This window comes from Emydura macquarii, unplaced genomic scaffold (assembly GCF_026122565.2).
Source record: "Emydura macquarii macquarii isolate MOO-44397 ecotype Brisbane River unplaced genomic scaffold, CSIRO-AGI_Emac_v2 contig_2994, whole genome shotgun sequence".
Taxonomy (NCBI): Eukaryota; Metazoa; Chordata; order Testudines; family Chelidae; genus Emydura; species Emydura macquarii.
The window spans coordinates 965909-981113 of NW_027133131.1; the positions used below are offsets into that span (position 1 = coordinate 965909).

The 15205-nt window shown below is 57.0% G+C and overlaps 1 protein-coding gene across 5 annotated transcripts; it reads left to right on the forward strand.

Moving 5' to 3' along the window:
- The first annotated feature begins 7327 nt into the window (after window positions 1–7327).
- Window positions 7328–15205, forward strand: ATG101 (autophagy related 101). 5 transcript variants are annotated; one of them, XM_067529582.1, is made up of 4 exons: window positions 7328–7823; window positions 9850–9938; window positions 10925–11230; window positions 12298–15205. In XM_067529582.1, the coding sequence occupies exons 3-4, from the start codon at window positions 10979–10981 to the stop codon at window positions 12700–12702; spliced, it is 657 nt and encodes a 218-aa protein (XP_067385683.1). In that variant the 5' UTR covers window positions 7328–7823; window positions 9850–9938; window positions 10925–10978; the 3' UTR covers window positions 12703–15205. The 5 variants fall into 5 exon arrangements, with proteins under 5 accessions (XP_067385683.1, XP_067385680.1, XP_067385682.1 ...); XM_067529579.1 differs by lacking the exon at window positions 7328–7823 and adding an exon at window positions 8082–8136; XM_067529581.1 differs by lacking the exon at window positions 7328–7823 and adding an exon at window positions 8122–8140.

Genomic DNA, 15205 nt, shown 5'->3' on the forward strand with positions numbered 1-15205 from the left:
CACACACACACACACACACACACACACACACACACACACACACACACACACACACACACACACACACACACACACACACACACACACACACACACACACACACACACACACACACACACACACACACACACACACACACACACACACACACACACACACACACACAGGCCTCTCCTGGCTGCGGCTGTCCTCCAACCAGGCTTCGCTGTATGTGGGAAGGAGATAGAAATGATTTTTAAAATCCCACCCTGGGTCTGCTCTCTCATCACTGGGGATGCTTGTTTCCTCAGGATCCTTCTCCCGCCATCAGCACGTGACCAGCTCCCAGGGCCCCCTGGTAACTAACAATTGGTTCCTCGCAGGGGTGCTCAGTGGAGCTGTGAACCTGGCAGTAAATCCAGTCCCAGCCTAGCCCCATCACAAGGTCTGCAACAGCTGCAGTGCTCATATTTCTGCCAGCCCCCTTGAAATGGTGGAGATGCACAGACCTGCCTCGTCCAGCTCCGTGTGCACTTGCTCACTTTCCTTGGAAAGCAGCACGTAATTTACTGGGCTCTGAATAATGAGGCCCACGTTAAGATGGCTGGGCTCGGCTCTCCCCGGCCCTGCACCTTGTGTAGCCGCCCACCCCTGGGCCACGGGGGTGTGAAATGGTGCCAGAGCCGAACGGCAGCGCTGTGCACTCAGGGTACGGGGCTCTGCCGATGGAGCCCTGTGTGCGATGGGAAGATTGGCACCTCCCAAGCGCTGGGGGTCCAGCGAGCGAGCTCCCAGCCTCCTTTGCCTACTTCAGTGAAAAGGGCAAAATCTCCCCAGCCTGGACGGGGGGGGGGACCCGTGGGGCGTGCAGACAGTGAAGCTCCAAAACCCCTGCACCAGGCTGAGGCTGGCACGGCCCGTCAGTCAAGCGGGGTTACTCAGCAATGTCATCATTGTGGCTGACGATAAATTTAGCCCTGACCTGACTATAAATTAATTTGTAAACCGCGACTTAAAAAAAAAAGCAAAAAGCAGCTGCAAGGCAGCGCGAGGGAGAGGATCCGGGAGCCCATGGCTCCCGGGCATCAGAGGAGGACAAGTGTCCTTTTTCCGTACATGCTGTTCTGGAAAAAAAGACCTGCTCCTAGCATGAGCCAGAAGGGCTGGGATTACAGAGCTGTCCATGGAGATTTGCTCAAAGTCAGGAGCTGCTTGGATCCTCTTGAACCAACAAAGCACAGGCCTCAAGCTAAAGGAGAATCCCTGTCTGCTGGTAGCAATACAGGCCTTATGACGCACAGCAGGGTATCCTAACTCCATCCAGCAGACAGTGGTTGCCAGTTCATTGCAATGTTACCTCCAAAGTGGGATCTTCATGTGGAATTGATTCTTTTCCCTGGTGACCCAATACAACCCCACCCCCTCCTCTTTACCTTCCTGTAGGTCCTACAGTAAGTAACTGCTCACATGCAATAGAAGCCCATCACTCTGACTTCCTAGAAGCACCTGAGCAGCCCATGCAGTGACCTAAAGCAGGGAGACAGCACGCCTTAGTCCCCGCAGCTCGCCGAGGGCTGCCAGGAGCTCGTTGCTGGGTCTTGTGTGGAGCCTGGGGAATGACAGAGCCTGAATCTTGCTAACCTCGCCCTGCAGGAGAAGTAGCCCCCCGGGCAGGACATGGCAGATGCCTGGGCCATGCTCCTGCTTTGAAACAAAGCCGAGAGGGCTAGGGGGAAGAAACGCGGCAGGGCCAGTGGGGCTACAGCTGGTTTCTTTGGGGAGTGTAAATGAGCGGTTTTCAGGGAAATGTTTTCTGAGCTTAATTAAAAGCATGTTTGTCCCCACACACCCCTGTGTCCGTCTGTCTGTCCCCATGAGCCCCTCTCTAGCTAAGCACGGGCACTGGGCTTGTTGTCGGAGTGTCTGAGCGCGTCTGGCTGGTTTGAAATCATTCTTTTGGCTTTAACATCTCAGGTAGCAGCAGCCAAGCGTTAGTGAACCGGGATTTGTAAAAACCCTGGGCGAGGGGACGGGCCAGGCAGCAGGACGTGAAGACAGCCTGTCCTCGGGCTGGGGGGAGCGACGGGCCCAACGCAAGTCAACGCCCAGGGGCGAGAGGGAAGCAACCACGGTTTGAAATCGTTCTTTTGGCTTTAACATCTCAGGTAGCAGCAGCCGAGCGTAAGTGAACCGGGGTTTGTAAAAACACGCGGGACCAATTCTGTCCTGCTCTGGGCCTTGAATCACGGCCTACACGCCAGCCACGGGAGCAGGGGAGGCTGGCACAGCAGCGGGGGGGCAGGGGGGTTTTGCACGCGTGCCACGGGCTGTGTCAGGCAGGAGTGAATCGAAGGAGTGAAGGTGTGCCCACGTGGGACCCAATTCTTCCTGTGCCCACTGGAGGAGGCGGCGAATGGAGCCCCTAGCCCACACTCCGGGCAAAGCCCGTCTGCATGCCCTGCAGCCAGGGGTGCCCTCCCGCTGGGGGACTCTGTGCTCTGCTGTGTCCGTGGGGGACCCAGGAGGAGGGTCAGACACAGCCTAGCTGATGTACCGTGGAGGTCAGCTCCTCCGTAAGCCAGCCAGCCTGGCCGTGTGGCTCTAAAGCACACGCGTGTGAAACAAGCGTAACTCCCGCTCGCCAGGCTGAACCCAGAGTCACTCCCAGTGACCTCAAAGGGGTCAGGGCCAGATTCCGGCCTCAGCGACCCCCAGCACAATTCCAAACAACTGCCCGGAATCCAGGGCAACTCAGTCACCCCTGCCATGGTCCCCGCATGGGCAGCTCTGCCGCCTGCCTGCTGCCGCCAGCGAGGCCAGTGTTCATGACCCATCTCACCCCTCACTGCCCCGCTCAGGACTCGGCGCACTCCCCTGGGCCCCGCCTGGCACCTGCCCGTGGCCGATGGCAGCTTTTCCTGCCCTGGGGGGAGTGGAGCGCTGAACGCCACAGAAGCTGCTGTGGCCCCGTCGAAGTCAGCAGCCTTCGCATTCTGCATCAGCCTTCGCGGACTGGCTCACTCGCTGCCTGCCTCGGGCTGGGCCCTTGAGCATCTGTGGCCGGGGCCTGCTTCCAGCAGGAGCTGGGCAGGTGACTGTGTCGTAGCATCAGGGCTGCTGCACGCTGCTCAGGGGGGCCAGGGCGGTGTGTCTGCCTGAGCTGCTGAATGCCAGGCAGCGTTTGCAAGACCTGCACACCCCAGGCCTGCAGCCTCGGGCCAGTGGCTGAGGTCCCCCTGCTCCCAGGCTTTCAGGCAGCAAAGTGTCACCCCGTTGATGTCAGGGTGTTATAGCACAGGTCAGGCTAGGGGACTGAATGGGTCACTGCATGGGGGCTCCAGCACAGTCGGGGGGCGGGGGGGAGGGCTCAGCCCTGTGCCCAGCTGGCTGCTCCCTGGGGGGGGGGGCTCGGCCTTCTCCCCTCTATTTGAACTGTGTTTGGTTTGCAGGTGGAAGATCTGCCCGTTCGTGACGTGTGCACATCTGCTCTCCGGCTCTCCCTGCACACGTCTGCAGCCGGACGCTTCTCCGGCGCTCTGCTTTCTCCTGCCGCTCGCTGGGTTTCAACCGGCTCTTCAGCGGGGGCTGTCCCCAGTCAGTCACGGCTTGCTTCACCCCCAGCTTGCACGCTGTGCCCCCAGGGCCTGATCCTGCACCCTCAGCTCCTTCTGCAGCTCCTGGGCATCTAGGCAGGCCCAGGCCCTTGGCTTGCGGCCCAGGAGCAGTGATAGCCATGGTCTGAGCTGGGCTAGCCACGGCCTGACTCGCTAGTGGCTGCGCGTCAAGTGTCCTGAGAGAGGCAGGTCATGTGAAAATGATGCAATCAGCAGTTCAGGATTTGGGGCCGTGCTCCTGACACCATGATCAGGTACCACGTTGCTGTTCCAGGCACCCAGGGTTCCCAGCTATGGCAGGCATGTGCGAGGCCAGGACAGCTGTGACCCTGGCTGTTACCTCTGGAAAATACTTTCAGACGCAAATATGAACTGCTCTTATACGGCCCCGCTGCAGCCTGCTGAGCGTCTCGGCAAAGCATGAGAGAAGTTTCCTTTCTGCCCCACTGTAGACCTGGGAGCCGGGGCACGGGACGCCAGCACCTGTCCTCTGCTGATCTGGTAGCAGGATCGTTTCTCTGGAGGGCAGAGCTGCGCCGCGCAGAACAGAGGCCATAACAGGACCTGCCCTGTGTGTGTTCCAGCGATGATGGGACAGAACCCCCTGTGCTAGGTGCTGCCTACACACAGAGACGCTCCATCCTGACGAGCTTACGAGACACAGGCCGGGCGGAAAGGACGGTCAGACCCATTTTACAATCCAGGTCACGCAGGGGCAGATGGCAACGGAACTGACAGTCCAGGGCCTTTGCCCACCCGTGAAGGGAGCTGCCTCTGTTGGAGGGAACATTAGCCCTTCTCCAACCAGTCTGACTGTTGAAACCAATCCTCACCCTTTCTTGGTGTGTTACATTCTGTTGCCAGGATTTTGTCCATGCTACCTGCTCCATCGACCATGAAATGGGCACCTCAGTCCAGCAATGGAAGGAGGGTGGGCCAGTGGCTGGGTGGGGGTGAGCCTGGGACTATGGAAACCCAGTTCAATTCCTTTCTCTGCCACACACTCCCTGGGTGACCTTAGGCCTGTCACTTAGCCACGCTGTACCATGGGGCTAACAGCCCTGCCTGCTGCACAAGGGAGATGGGCAGGTAAATGCACTCCAGATGGTGAGGTGCCCAGGTACTTGGTGAGGAGGAACGAGCAAGTCCTGTTCTCTGCCTTCAGCGAGCCACCAGCAAAGCCCTCTCTTGGGGCTAGCAGCTGGCGGCTTTCCTGGACTCCCTCCAGCTTAGCCGACACTGCAGTGCCGGCACCAGAATTCTTTTGGCCTTGGCAACTCTGGGTGTGCTATGGGTGTGCTATGTTTGTCTTCCTCCCACAGGACAGAGATGACTTCATCTGTACCAAGTGCAGGCTGGTTGCCTTATTGGAAGAGAAGGTTAAAGGACTAGAGGCCCAAAAGCAAATATAGTGCCCATCTTCAAAAAAGGGAGGAAAGAGGATCCGGGGAACTACAGACCGGTCAGCCTCACCTCAATCCCTGGAAAGATCATGGAGCAGGTCCTTAAGGAATCCATTTTAAGGCACTTGGAAGAGAGGAAGGTGATCAGGAACAGTCAACACGGTCAACTGGCAGCTCTGGTTCTGGGGGGCTTTCCTGGACTCCCCTCCAGCTTAGCCGAGGGATAGGGGTCAGTTCAACAAAGAAAAGTGCAGAGTCCCCCTTCCCAGCCCGGGCAGTAAGTGGGTGGCGAGAGGGGCAGCACGCCCTGCGGTGCTGGCACCAGAATTCTTTTGGCCTTGGCAACTCCCCAGTGAAATCCATCCCCTGGCGCATGTTAAACCCGGGCTCTCCTCACCCTGGGGCTATTTATACGGGACAGCATTCTTAAAGGGGCACTCGGCGGCATGTTGGCCCAGTCCCACCTGGCAGGCGGACGTGGTCGTCGGCATTTTTAACTTCCAACACCCTGTCAGCTTCCAACCCCCGGGCCCAGCCTCTGCCCTGTCCCAGGCCGGCGCAGCCACTGACACCGGGGCAGAGTGGGTGTGCGACACGGCCCGCTGACTGGGGGTTAATGGCTGTGTGAGATGGGGGCTGCAGGATCTTTAACATCCCAGCTGCCAGCCAGAGCACACGCCCGGACCGGCCTCCCGACGGGAACACACCCCCCCGGAGCGTCTAACCGCCGGGTGCCGAGCGTCTTGGCTGTGAGCGCGGGAGCCTGTGTGGGGCTGAGCTGGAGCCGCGTGCCTGGTCTTTGCAGGCGGAGATGGCTCAGCTGCAGTGAACGTGGAGGGGGGTCCTGTGCAGAGGCTCCTGGCCGCAGCCAGCCCCTGCGGTTCTCTCTGGTTCCCCAGCTCGCAGCCTGGCTGCCCGCTGAGGCCCAGTTTTCCACTGCCCGGCGCCTTGGGCCCTCATCTAGGCCTGTGCAAAGTGGCAGCCTCTCACGCCCACTGCACCAGTGTAAATAACCCCAGGTGCAGGCTCTGGAGAATGGGACTCAAGGTCCCCTAAGGCCTGGCTTGGAAAGGATGGCTGGTTACACTGCCCCTGCAGGGCCCCCCCACTGCCCTCTGGTCCTAGGCGCCCCATCCCATGGGGCCCTGGCTGCTCTCTGACTCCTTGGGAGCTGCCTCCAAAACTCGCTCCTATTCACTCCAGCCAAGTTCTTCCTCTCTGCAACAGCACCCTCAGCAGCTTGTAGGAGACGCTTGCAGTATAAGAAACCAAACCGCCCTCCTTCTCCTTAACCTTCTTAACGCGCTGGAGAAATGCTACCCAATTATTCCCTGTCCCATGGGGAAACTAAGGCACAGAGCGGTGAAATGATTTGCATAGGTCCTACAAGAAGTGTGTGGTAGGGCCAGAAAGAGAATGCAGGCCTCCTTCCTCCAGTTCTCCCTGTGCTAATCCGTGGACCTCGCTCCCAGAAGTGGGACTAGAACCCAGGACTCTCGACTCCCTGGCCACTACTGAACCTCAGTGTAAAAAAAGAGTAACTAAAAGGAATGGTGCGTCAGCAGGGGAGGAAGGGCAAGTCTGGGGATTCTCACCCTTCCATGACAGCCCTTCCTCCCATCACAGCGTAAGAAAGAGCCTCCCTCCCTGCTGGGCTGTGAAGGCTCCCGGTGGAATGACGTAACTGACGGGCAGCCCAGAATAGCCCCTTTCTGCACCAGGTATAAATAGCGCCGCAGGACAGTGAGAGCTGATACCCAGTTTGAGGAGGGACAGGGGGAATATTTGACACGATACCAGGGATGTCCCTTCTCAGTCAGACACCCAGCTCCTCTGGGCATGCCCTGTGGTCGGAGGAGAGAGACGCCTGAACTCAGGCAAAGCTCCCCCTGTTTTCAGAAGGACTCTTGCTTGAGTGAGGATTGCACCATGCGGATCCAGGTAGAAAGAGCCTTTCCTCCTCCTCCTCCTCCTCCTCCTCAGGTCAGATTTTGAAAAGCCTGGTTTTGATGCAAATGTAGGATTTTGAACCACAAATAAGAACATCTTCTGTAGTGTTTAGGAGTAGGATAGTGCCCCTTGAAATCATTTGTCAACTCTCTGGTGGCGCTCTCTGTGTTGGAGAACCCTCCAGAAACCAGCCAGAGCAGCAGTGTGTGGGGCTGGGAAAGTGACACGTTTCGTAAGCCTAGTTACTTGGGATCCAATGGTGGCAATGTGCTTTCTTCACATTGTTCTTTAAAGAGCAAAAGACACAACACCTCCCTTTAAAAATGAAGCTGCCCTGTATTTTTCAAACAGTTTGTGCTTTATTTCCTTGGTGTGGGGTGGTCATCTGAGGCCCTATATAAATAATTTTCAGTGTAGCTAATGCTGGCAATATTTGGTGTATTTCCTCAAGCCCCAGCTCCTGGAATCAGGTGAGTATGGGAGAGGCTCAGCTTGCTTGCTTTCAAGGTAAGCATCTGGGCCTCATGGTTGCAGAGAAACGGCAGGAAACGTGACCCAGGTGCAATGGGAAAAAACCCCAAATTTATTATAACCCTCCTCCCCCCCCTGTTTTTAAGCCAACCTCATTAATTTCTGCAGCGGACTGGTGATCTGGAGTGAGGCTGGCGGTGCTGGCGCTGTACAAACCATTTTAAACCAAAACCACCCTGGGTAAATTAAAGGAGGGCTGGGGAAATCCACGTGAAGCTTTGCAGCTGCAGTACCACCTCGCGGGGAGGCCTCCGAGACAGGGGGCAGACGAGAGCCAGCCCTGACGGTCTCTGCAGCGCTCTGTGCCAGGTAGCGTTGCGGCTGGTCTTTGTCGGAACGAACCAAGGTAGAGTTGGAGGGGGGTCGTTAACAAGTTTATTTTGCTTGGGGGGGGGTCCGAAGGTAAATAAAAAAGAAGCAAAAATGAATTCCATTTATTGCACTGATTTAAAGGGATTGTGGGTAGAAAACCGGGCAAGGTGGGGATTCAGAGCGTGACAGATGGTTTGTTCCCCCCCATCGCAGATGGTCTATTCCACTCTCCCCATTCCCTGGGATGGGATGTTCCACGGTCTCCCCCTCCCCCTTGTGGCGGGTGGGAACGCGATGGTTCATTCCAGGCGGAGCGCAGGGCCGCGACCAGCTGCGGGCGGAGGCAGGCAGGTGTGGGGGGAGGGGTGCCGGCCCAGGCCCCCCCCTCCGTTCCCGGGGCTCCCCCCCCCCGCTCCGCCCGGGCCGGATCCGGTCGCCCAGGAACCGTTCTCCCGCTGTCCGGGACCTGCCGGGGGCTGCAGGGGCCGCGGCCCGCTTCTAAGCCGGCGTCGCTCACTTGGAGCCCGGCCCGGCCCGGCCCGGCCCCTCGGCGCTGTGCGGCCTGCGGCGTGCCCGGGAGGGGGTGGGGCTGGGGGGAATGGAGAGCCCCCGGCTCCGGGGAGCGGGTCTGGGTGACCTGGCCTGTGAGTGGGGAAACTGAGGCAGCCGGGGTGACGGGCCGGGAGAAACAGACAAGGAGAGGTGGGGGAGGGGTGTGTGGGGGAGGGGGAGGTGCGTGGGGGGGTGGGGGAGGGGTGTGTGGGGGAGGGGGAGGTGCGTGGGGGGGTGGGGCAGAGGTGGGGGGAGGGGGAGGTGTGTGGGGGGGTGGGGCGGGTTCCTAGCATCTCGTGGCTGCTTCTCTGCCCTCGCCGTGGCGAGCAGGCCCGGCCGCTCTGCCTTACAGCCGTGCCCGTGGCACTGCCGCGGACCGGGCCTGGCCAGGTCTCTGCTGCCCGGGCTGCGGGGCGCCAGGCTGCCTTCGCTCTCTGCAAAGCGGCGCTGCAGCAGGGCCTGGCACGGGACGTGGCGCCCCGACTCCGTGGGTGGGGATGAGCCGCTCCCCGGTGCGGGCACGGCGGGTCTTTTCAGCCAGCTGCAGGCCGGCGCTGCCCGTTGTCGCCGGTCTGGGACACGCCAACTCCCCGCCGCTCGCTGAGCCGGGCTTTGAGTCCTCTCTGTGCTGGTGCGAACTGGTGCTTGCCCTGGCATAGCCAGGCCCTCAAATCCCCTCCTCCCTTGTGTAAACGAGAGAGGAGAGGTGTTTGTGTCCCTTACCCCAGTCACTGCAGTGTGGTGTGTAAACAGGAGTCACTAGAGGGCAGGCTGTGCTGCTGCTAGAGAAAGACTTCCTTTCCGGAGAGTGGCTGTGAGCAGAGCCGGATTATCAGAAATAGCCTTTCGCTCCCAGTCTCCACTTCCACTAGGTCTAACGTCAAGCAGACCGTGGCCATCTGCAGACACATCTCCATAGATCGCAGCAAGGTTTTGCAGGACTGGGAAGATGCCCAGATTTATTTAGGTTGGCGGCCTGTGTGTGTGAGACCAAAGGACAGAAACGTATGTTCTTTATCGTGGTCCATGACCGTTCGGTCAGCCGGCTGACCTGGGGAGTTATAATACTTTCTACAAAAAAGATTGTATTCCCCCCACTGTGAAAATATTCTTTATCGAGAATAACTGCAAAAATACATGTTCAAGCAGTCACCCGGAGGCAGTGAGTTGCAATGGTTAGATTAAGGGAATGAGTCATGACTGAATCTGCTCAGAACTTTTCTCCTTTCTTGCAACATGAGTTTGAGTAAATTATGCTCTGTGCCTCAGTTTCCCCATCTGTGAAATGGGAATGATAGTAACTACCTACCACACAGTGGGGTTGGGAGGCTTAGTTCATGTTTGCAGAGCATGTGGAGATCCTCTGATGAAAGGTGCTGTGGCTTTATTACTAAGTTCAAAGGAAAGGTGAAAATGTCTGGCTGAGGACAATTAAGACGGAGGGTCAGACCGGGAGAGATGTTGGAGCAGGGAGTAATAATACTTCTCACTGTTTGCCTTCCACACAGGGGTCCTTCCCACCAGAGGTCATTGAGGCTGAGAATTTAGGAAGATTTGGAAAGGGAGTGCCGAATACCCAGAGAGCTTTGTGGAGAAGGTACTGGCACAGAGACCGATATGAGTGCAAGTTCACAATGTTATTGGTCAGTCTCCCCATCTCAGGGTAGCAGCTAACTTCCACTGGTCGCCTCAAGCGATCCAGCTTCAGTTCCATGCTCAGTCACAGATGCCCTTGTGGGATCTCGATGGGTCACCAAATGTCTGGGCCACTGTTCTCAGACTGTACAGGTGGATAAGCGCTCCCTGCATCTCTAGTGTGCTTAGCCTGCAGGGTGCAGGGAGTGTCTCTGATGTGTTGGTTCAGTGCCTGGCCCTTTATTAACAGAAAAGCTGCCGACTCAGCCGTGTTGTGAAACACTGCAAAACAGGCTTGCAGTGTAGGTTGGCCTCTCCAGAGCTTCCAGAATGACAGTGGCCTCCATAACAGAGATGATAGTTTGCAATCCTAGAGCACCTGCCATTCTCAGCAGGCTTCCACACATTAAAGATCCCTCACCACAGCCTCGTGATACCACTGTGTTGTTCTCACGTTGCAGAGCAGTGAGCTATGCCTTGCCCATGTACACCAGGGGTGAGTCAGGAACTCAGATCACGTGATTCCTGGGGCCCTGCTCACACCAGCAATTAACACGCCCTCCTTGCGAGCAAACAACTGACACCGAGTGTTCTGCTCTGGTGACGGTAGGTGTCATGGTGGTGCCTGGGCATCCCAACAGAGACCTGCCACCCAAGGTGCTGGGGGCTGCACGTCAGCACGCCAAGGCAGCACTTCCTGCCCAGAAGAGTTTGCTCCACGTAGGGGCGAGAGAACAGGAGGGTTGTTCTCTCCATTGAACAGCCTGGAAAGTGAGGCCCGGAGAGGCGAAATGACTTGGCCAAGGTCCCACCGTCAGTGGCAGAGCTGAGAACTGAGTCCAGATTTCCTGAGTCCCAGGCCAGTGCTGTAACCGTAGTCCCGCCCGTCTCTCCCGTGCCGCAGTCTGGCTCGTTGTCATACTCTGCTGGCTTGTTGCTTGGTTACAGGGAGAGCTCCACGTTGCCATCCCCAGCTTCACACGCCTGCAGGTGCAGACTGCCATGAACTGCCGCTCCGAGGTGCTGGAGGTGTCGGTGGAAGGCCGACAGATCGAAGAGGCCATGCTTGCGGTGCTCCACACCATCCTCCTCCACCGCAGCACTGGCAAGTTCCACTACAAGAAGGAGGGGACCTACTCCATCGGGACCGTGGGGACGCAGGACGTTGACTGCGACTTCATTGACTTCACTTACGCAAGGGTCTCCTCCGAGGAGCTGGACCGAGCGCTGAGAAAGGCCATTGGGGAATTCAAGGTAAAGAGCTCGGTGCCGGTACCCCCTGTGGAGAGAGCACCATAGCGTGGGGTTTGCTGACAGGCTGTAGGAAGCTAGGTAACGCTGGGCCCTTCTCCAGAGCCATTTATCCAAGGATCCCGGTGCACTGCGCAGTCACGAATGAACTGAGCCTTGCACCACCAGTTATCCCTTTCTGGCAAATATCCACTCTGGGGTTAGCAGCAGTGTCTGGTGTTAAAGCACCCTAACTCTAACCCTAACTCTAAGCAGAACTGTGGAGTGTGCAGGCTTGTACAGCCCCTCTGGTGCACATCCAGTACCTGGATGGGTCTCAGGCCTTTGCTTCACAGCTTCAGATGCAGAATAGTTGATCCGAAGGAAGGAAGGAAGCGGGAATGAAGAGAAGATGGAGACGATGCAGCTACATTTTATAGTTTCTGCCATGAGGCTTGTACGTCCCTTGTCTCAAACACAGCCCCACAGAACATGGCATGGAAAAGCCTCAGAGAGTCCCCTGTCCGTAGGCATGTTCTTACATGTCCTGGTGACTCGTCAGGTGTAGCCCCTGGGTTCTTTCCCTGGATTCATTGTACCTTTGAGTTCCCTTGATGGGCCATTAAGCAGGCTTATTCCTGCTGCTGTCCTGTCTGGGGTGTCACCCAGAAACACAGCACCAGTTGAAATACAAACACACCAGACATTTAGAACTCATCATACAAAACTGATCCGTACCTTTCAATGTGCTTATCAACCATAGCGAATCACGACTCCTCCATCGGTACCGGGCCTGGCCTGGCCGATCCTCTGCTATTCCAGTTCTGTGATACTGGCATCGGGAATGTTACAAAGGGCCACTCATAGTCGCTCAGCGTCACGACACTCACAATTGCATTTTAATATAAAGGGCCCCAATGGGATTACACCTAATTCCGTGAGATTGAACTGAAACTTTACTGAATTATCCTCATTCCATACGGGTGTTCCAGGGTGGAGCAGGGTACCGTCAGCCTAGGGAAGGCCCCTTGCTCCAGCGTCCCTGTCCCTAAACCCCTTGACCTCAGCTGTGCCTGGTGCTCTCTCCCCAGGACGCCCTCCGGAACTCAGGCGGCGACGGCGTTGGGCAGATCTCCCTGGAGTTCTACCAGAAGAAGAAGTCGCGCTGGCCCTTCTCGGACGAGTGTATCCCTTGGGAGGTGTGGACCATCAAGGTCAACGTGGTGAACCTGGCCAACGAGCAGGAGCGACAGATCTGCCGGGAGAAGGTGGGGGAGAAGCTGTGTGAGAAGATTATCAACATCGTGGAGGTGATGAACAGGCACGAGTACCTGCCCAAAATGCCCACCCAGTCGGAGGTGGACAATGTCTTTGACACGGGCCTGAAGGACGTGCAGCCCTACCTCTACAAAACCTCCTATCAGATCACGGACTCCCTCGGCACCTCCGTCACCACCACCATGCGGCGACTCATCAAAGACACGCTGGCTCTGTAGAGCCAGGCGCCTGGGGACGGGTGTTTATCAGGGGCTTGCACCTTTCTGCTCCCCGTCACACAGGGTGACCCAGCGGGTCCTGGCGAGCAGACCTGTCTCTCTGAGCATGGTCCCAGCGGGTGTTTGCCTGGGCAGGCCTCTCTGGTTAGCCCCTTCCCTTTCATCTGTACAGTTCAGATTGGCGCTTTCTGCAGGCTGGAGGTTGGCCATCCATTACTGAATCTCCCTGCGAAGGGGTTGCTGAGGGCTGCGATCTGACATGACAGCAGGCCTGCTCCTTGTGACACACGTCCTATATTGCACTTGGCCGGCTGGTTTTCTCCCCCCATGCTCTCCCTTTCCTCCTTCACATCCCTCCTGACGCCCCGCTTCCCTTGTGGAACCTAATCTGGGCACTGTGGGTGCTGCTGCCTGGGAGTGTAAATTCCTGGACGTGGCCCCTCAGCTCTCTTTGGGGAGCAGCACTGCACCGGCTCTAGACAGATCTGGAACCTGGCTAGCATGTTGTCGGGGATTCCTTTAACCCTGTCTTGTAATAGTGGGGAGAGAATTGCCCTCAGCGAGGCAGCTGTCTCCTCTTCTCCCCCCCGCTCCCCCGAGCAATGGGTAGAATAGCAGTCAGGAGTCTCTGTGTGCCCACAAGGCCAGGCCCGCCCTACCTCTCTCTCTCCAGCTGCCAGATGAGGAGAATGTCAGAGATGGTCCAAGACCACATACCTAGGAAGCAGCTATTTATTACGTTTTATTCAGCCCCTTCCCTAAAATACTGGGGTGCAGTTGGACACTTGCACAGCCAATAAAACCCCTATTCAGTCAAACCAAGTACGTGTTGAACGGGCAGCAAATGCGGCTCTGATGGATGCCCTGACGCTCAGCAGTGAGTGCAGTGAAAGAGCGGCCGTTGCTTACCATTCCTGTGTGCTTCTCCTCCGCACGATGTCCGGTCTCGCCGTCCCTCGAAAGGAGTCTGACCTGGGGCGTGCAGCCTTCCTGCGTGTGCTGTCAGATCACGGCCCGCATTTTCTTGGCTTTTTAAAAGCAGTGTAAATATCAAAAATATCATAGTCAAAACTACCCCCGGCCGAAAGGCAGGCTAAGCAGCAAGGAGATCTGCGTCAAGCAGGGGGGAGATCTCCGAAGCCGGGCTCATCGATACACTTACGTCCCCACCCCCACTTCCTCTCTAATGTAGACTGACCACTTCAACAGTTGGGAGCACGTGTTTGTTACAGACACACTGTTAAGGAACTGACTTGGCTGCATTCTGTAAGTCTGGGGCTCTGGCTGTAATAAACACTGACGTGGGCCTTCTCTCCTCTTTTGTCGTCCCCTGCTCACGTAGCGCCACCTCGGTGAGTTTCCAGCTTTGCCGACTGCCCCCAAACTATCCCAGCAGCAAAGGGGACCCAGACACCCTGCTCCACTGGGGCTTCTCCATCTCCAACTTGTGGTTCAAGTGCGCCTGCGGGTGGGCCCCTTCCCAGAGTCTGCGCATCCATCCCTTCCCGTGCCAGATAGTCCCTGAGCTAGAAACAGGTTTTGCAAGATAAGGCGCCTCTTGCAGCCCCATCACAGCTTCAGGTTCACCCTGGACTAGTCATCACGGTTGTTAGCAGCTAGGATGGCTCCTCGCTAGTCTGATGTCAAATGGTTGAGGCAGGTCTCAGTTCAGCTTCTGGACTGAATCGCACTCCCCTGGCCCTAGCAATGGGCCGCCTCAACAGAGGGGTTGGAGCCCAAATGGCCACAGAGCCCAGCAGCCGCTTACATTTGGCTGCCTTCAGAGCCCTGCCTGAGCCAGCAGGGGCCTGGTTTTCAGACTTGTTGAGCACCCGCCTTCACCAGTGAAGTCCACGGGGGCCCTGGGTGCTCAGCACCCATGGGAGAAGTTGAACAAAAAATTGAAGCCTCCACTATCAGTTTTTTGGCTTTAAATTCTTTCTTTGCTGCTGCCACCCCAGGGACGGAGGAAACCTGCTTTCCTGCTGCCCCTGGGATGGGCCAGTTCTGTGCCTGGGATCATTGGTCTCCAGAGGGGCAAATGTGACCCCTTTTGCCAGCACTAACCTCCACTCAGAATGAATATGAAGCCCATGACAAGGACGTTGTTTCAGCAAAATAGCACACACCTAGGAGACCCATGGAAGAAAACCGCTTCTAAGGAATTGACTAGCACTCACTGAGAGGAACAGCTCAGCCGTTTAACCCTAGACCCCACATTCAAAGACTGAGCATGCAGCTTATTGGGCGTCCTTTTCAGTGGTAACAAGGCAGGCCCAGTGTGTGCTAAAAGCAACAGGTCTCCATCAGGGAAACCGTTGACCTTCTGTGGTAAATTATTTCCCCATGGTAACTACTTACTGACTGCGCAGTGTAAAGAGAGGCCAAGGAGCAATGCAGTGAATTCAGCAGTAATAATAGGTGGGCTTCAGCTACCCCCTGCGGGCTGGCCAAACCTCACAGGGTTTTAAGAAGCAGTTTCTGAGCACAGTAAGGCATTGCT

Bases quoted from the DNA above. Each gene is read 5' to 3' on its own strand.
- ATG101 (XM_067529582.1), top strand. From the start codon at position 10,979: ATGAACTGCCGCTCCGAGGTGCTGGAGGTGTCGGTGGAAGGCCGACAG. The intron at 11,231-12,297 runs GTAAAGAGCTCG...CTCTCTCCCCAG, and splicing joins AGGCCATTGGGGAATTCAAG to GACGCCCTCCGGAACTCAGG.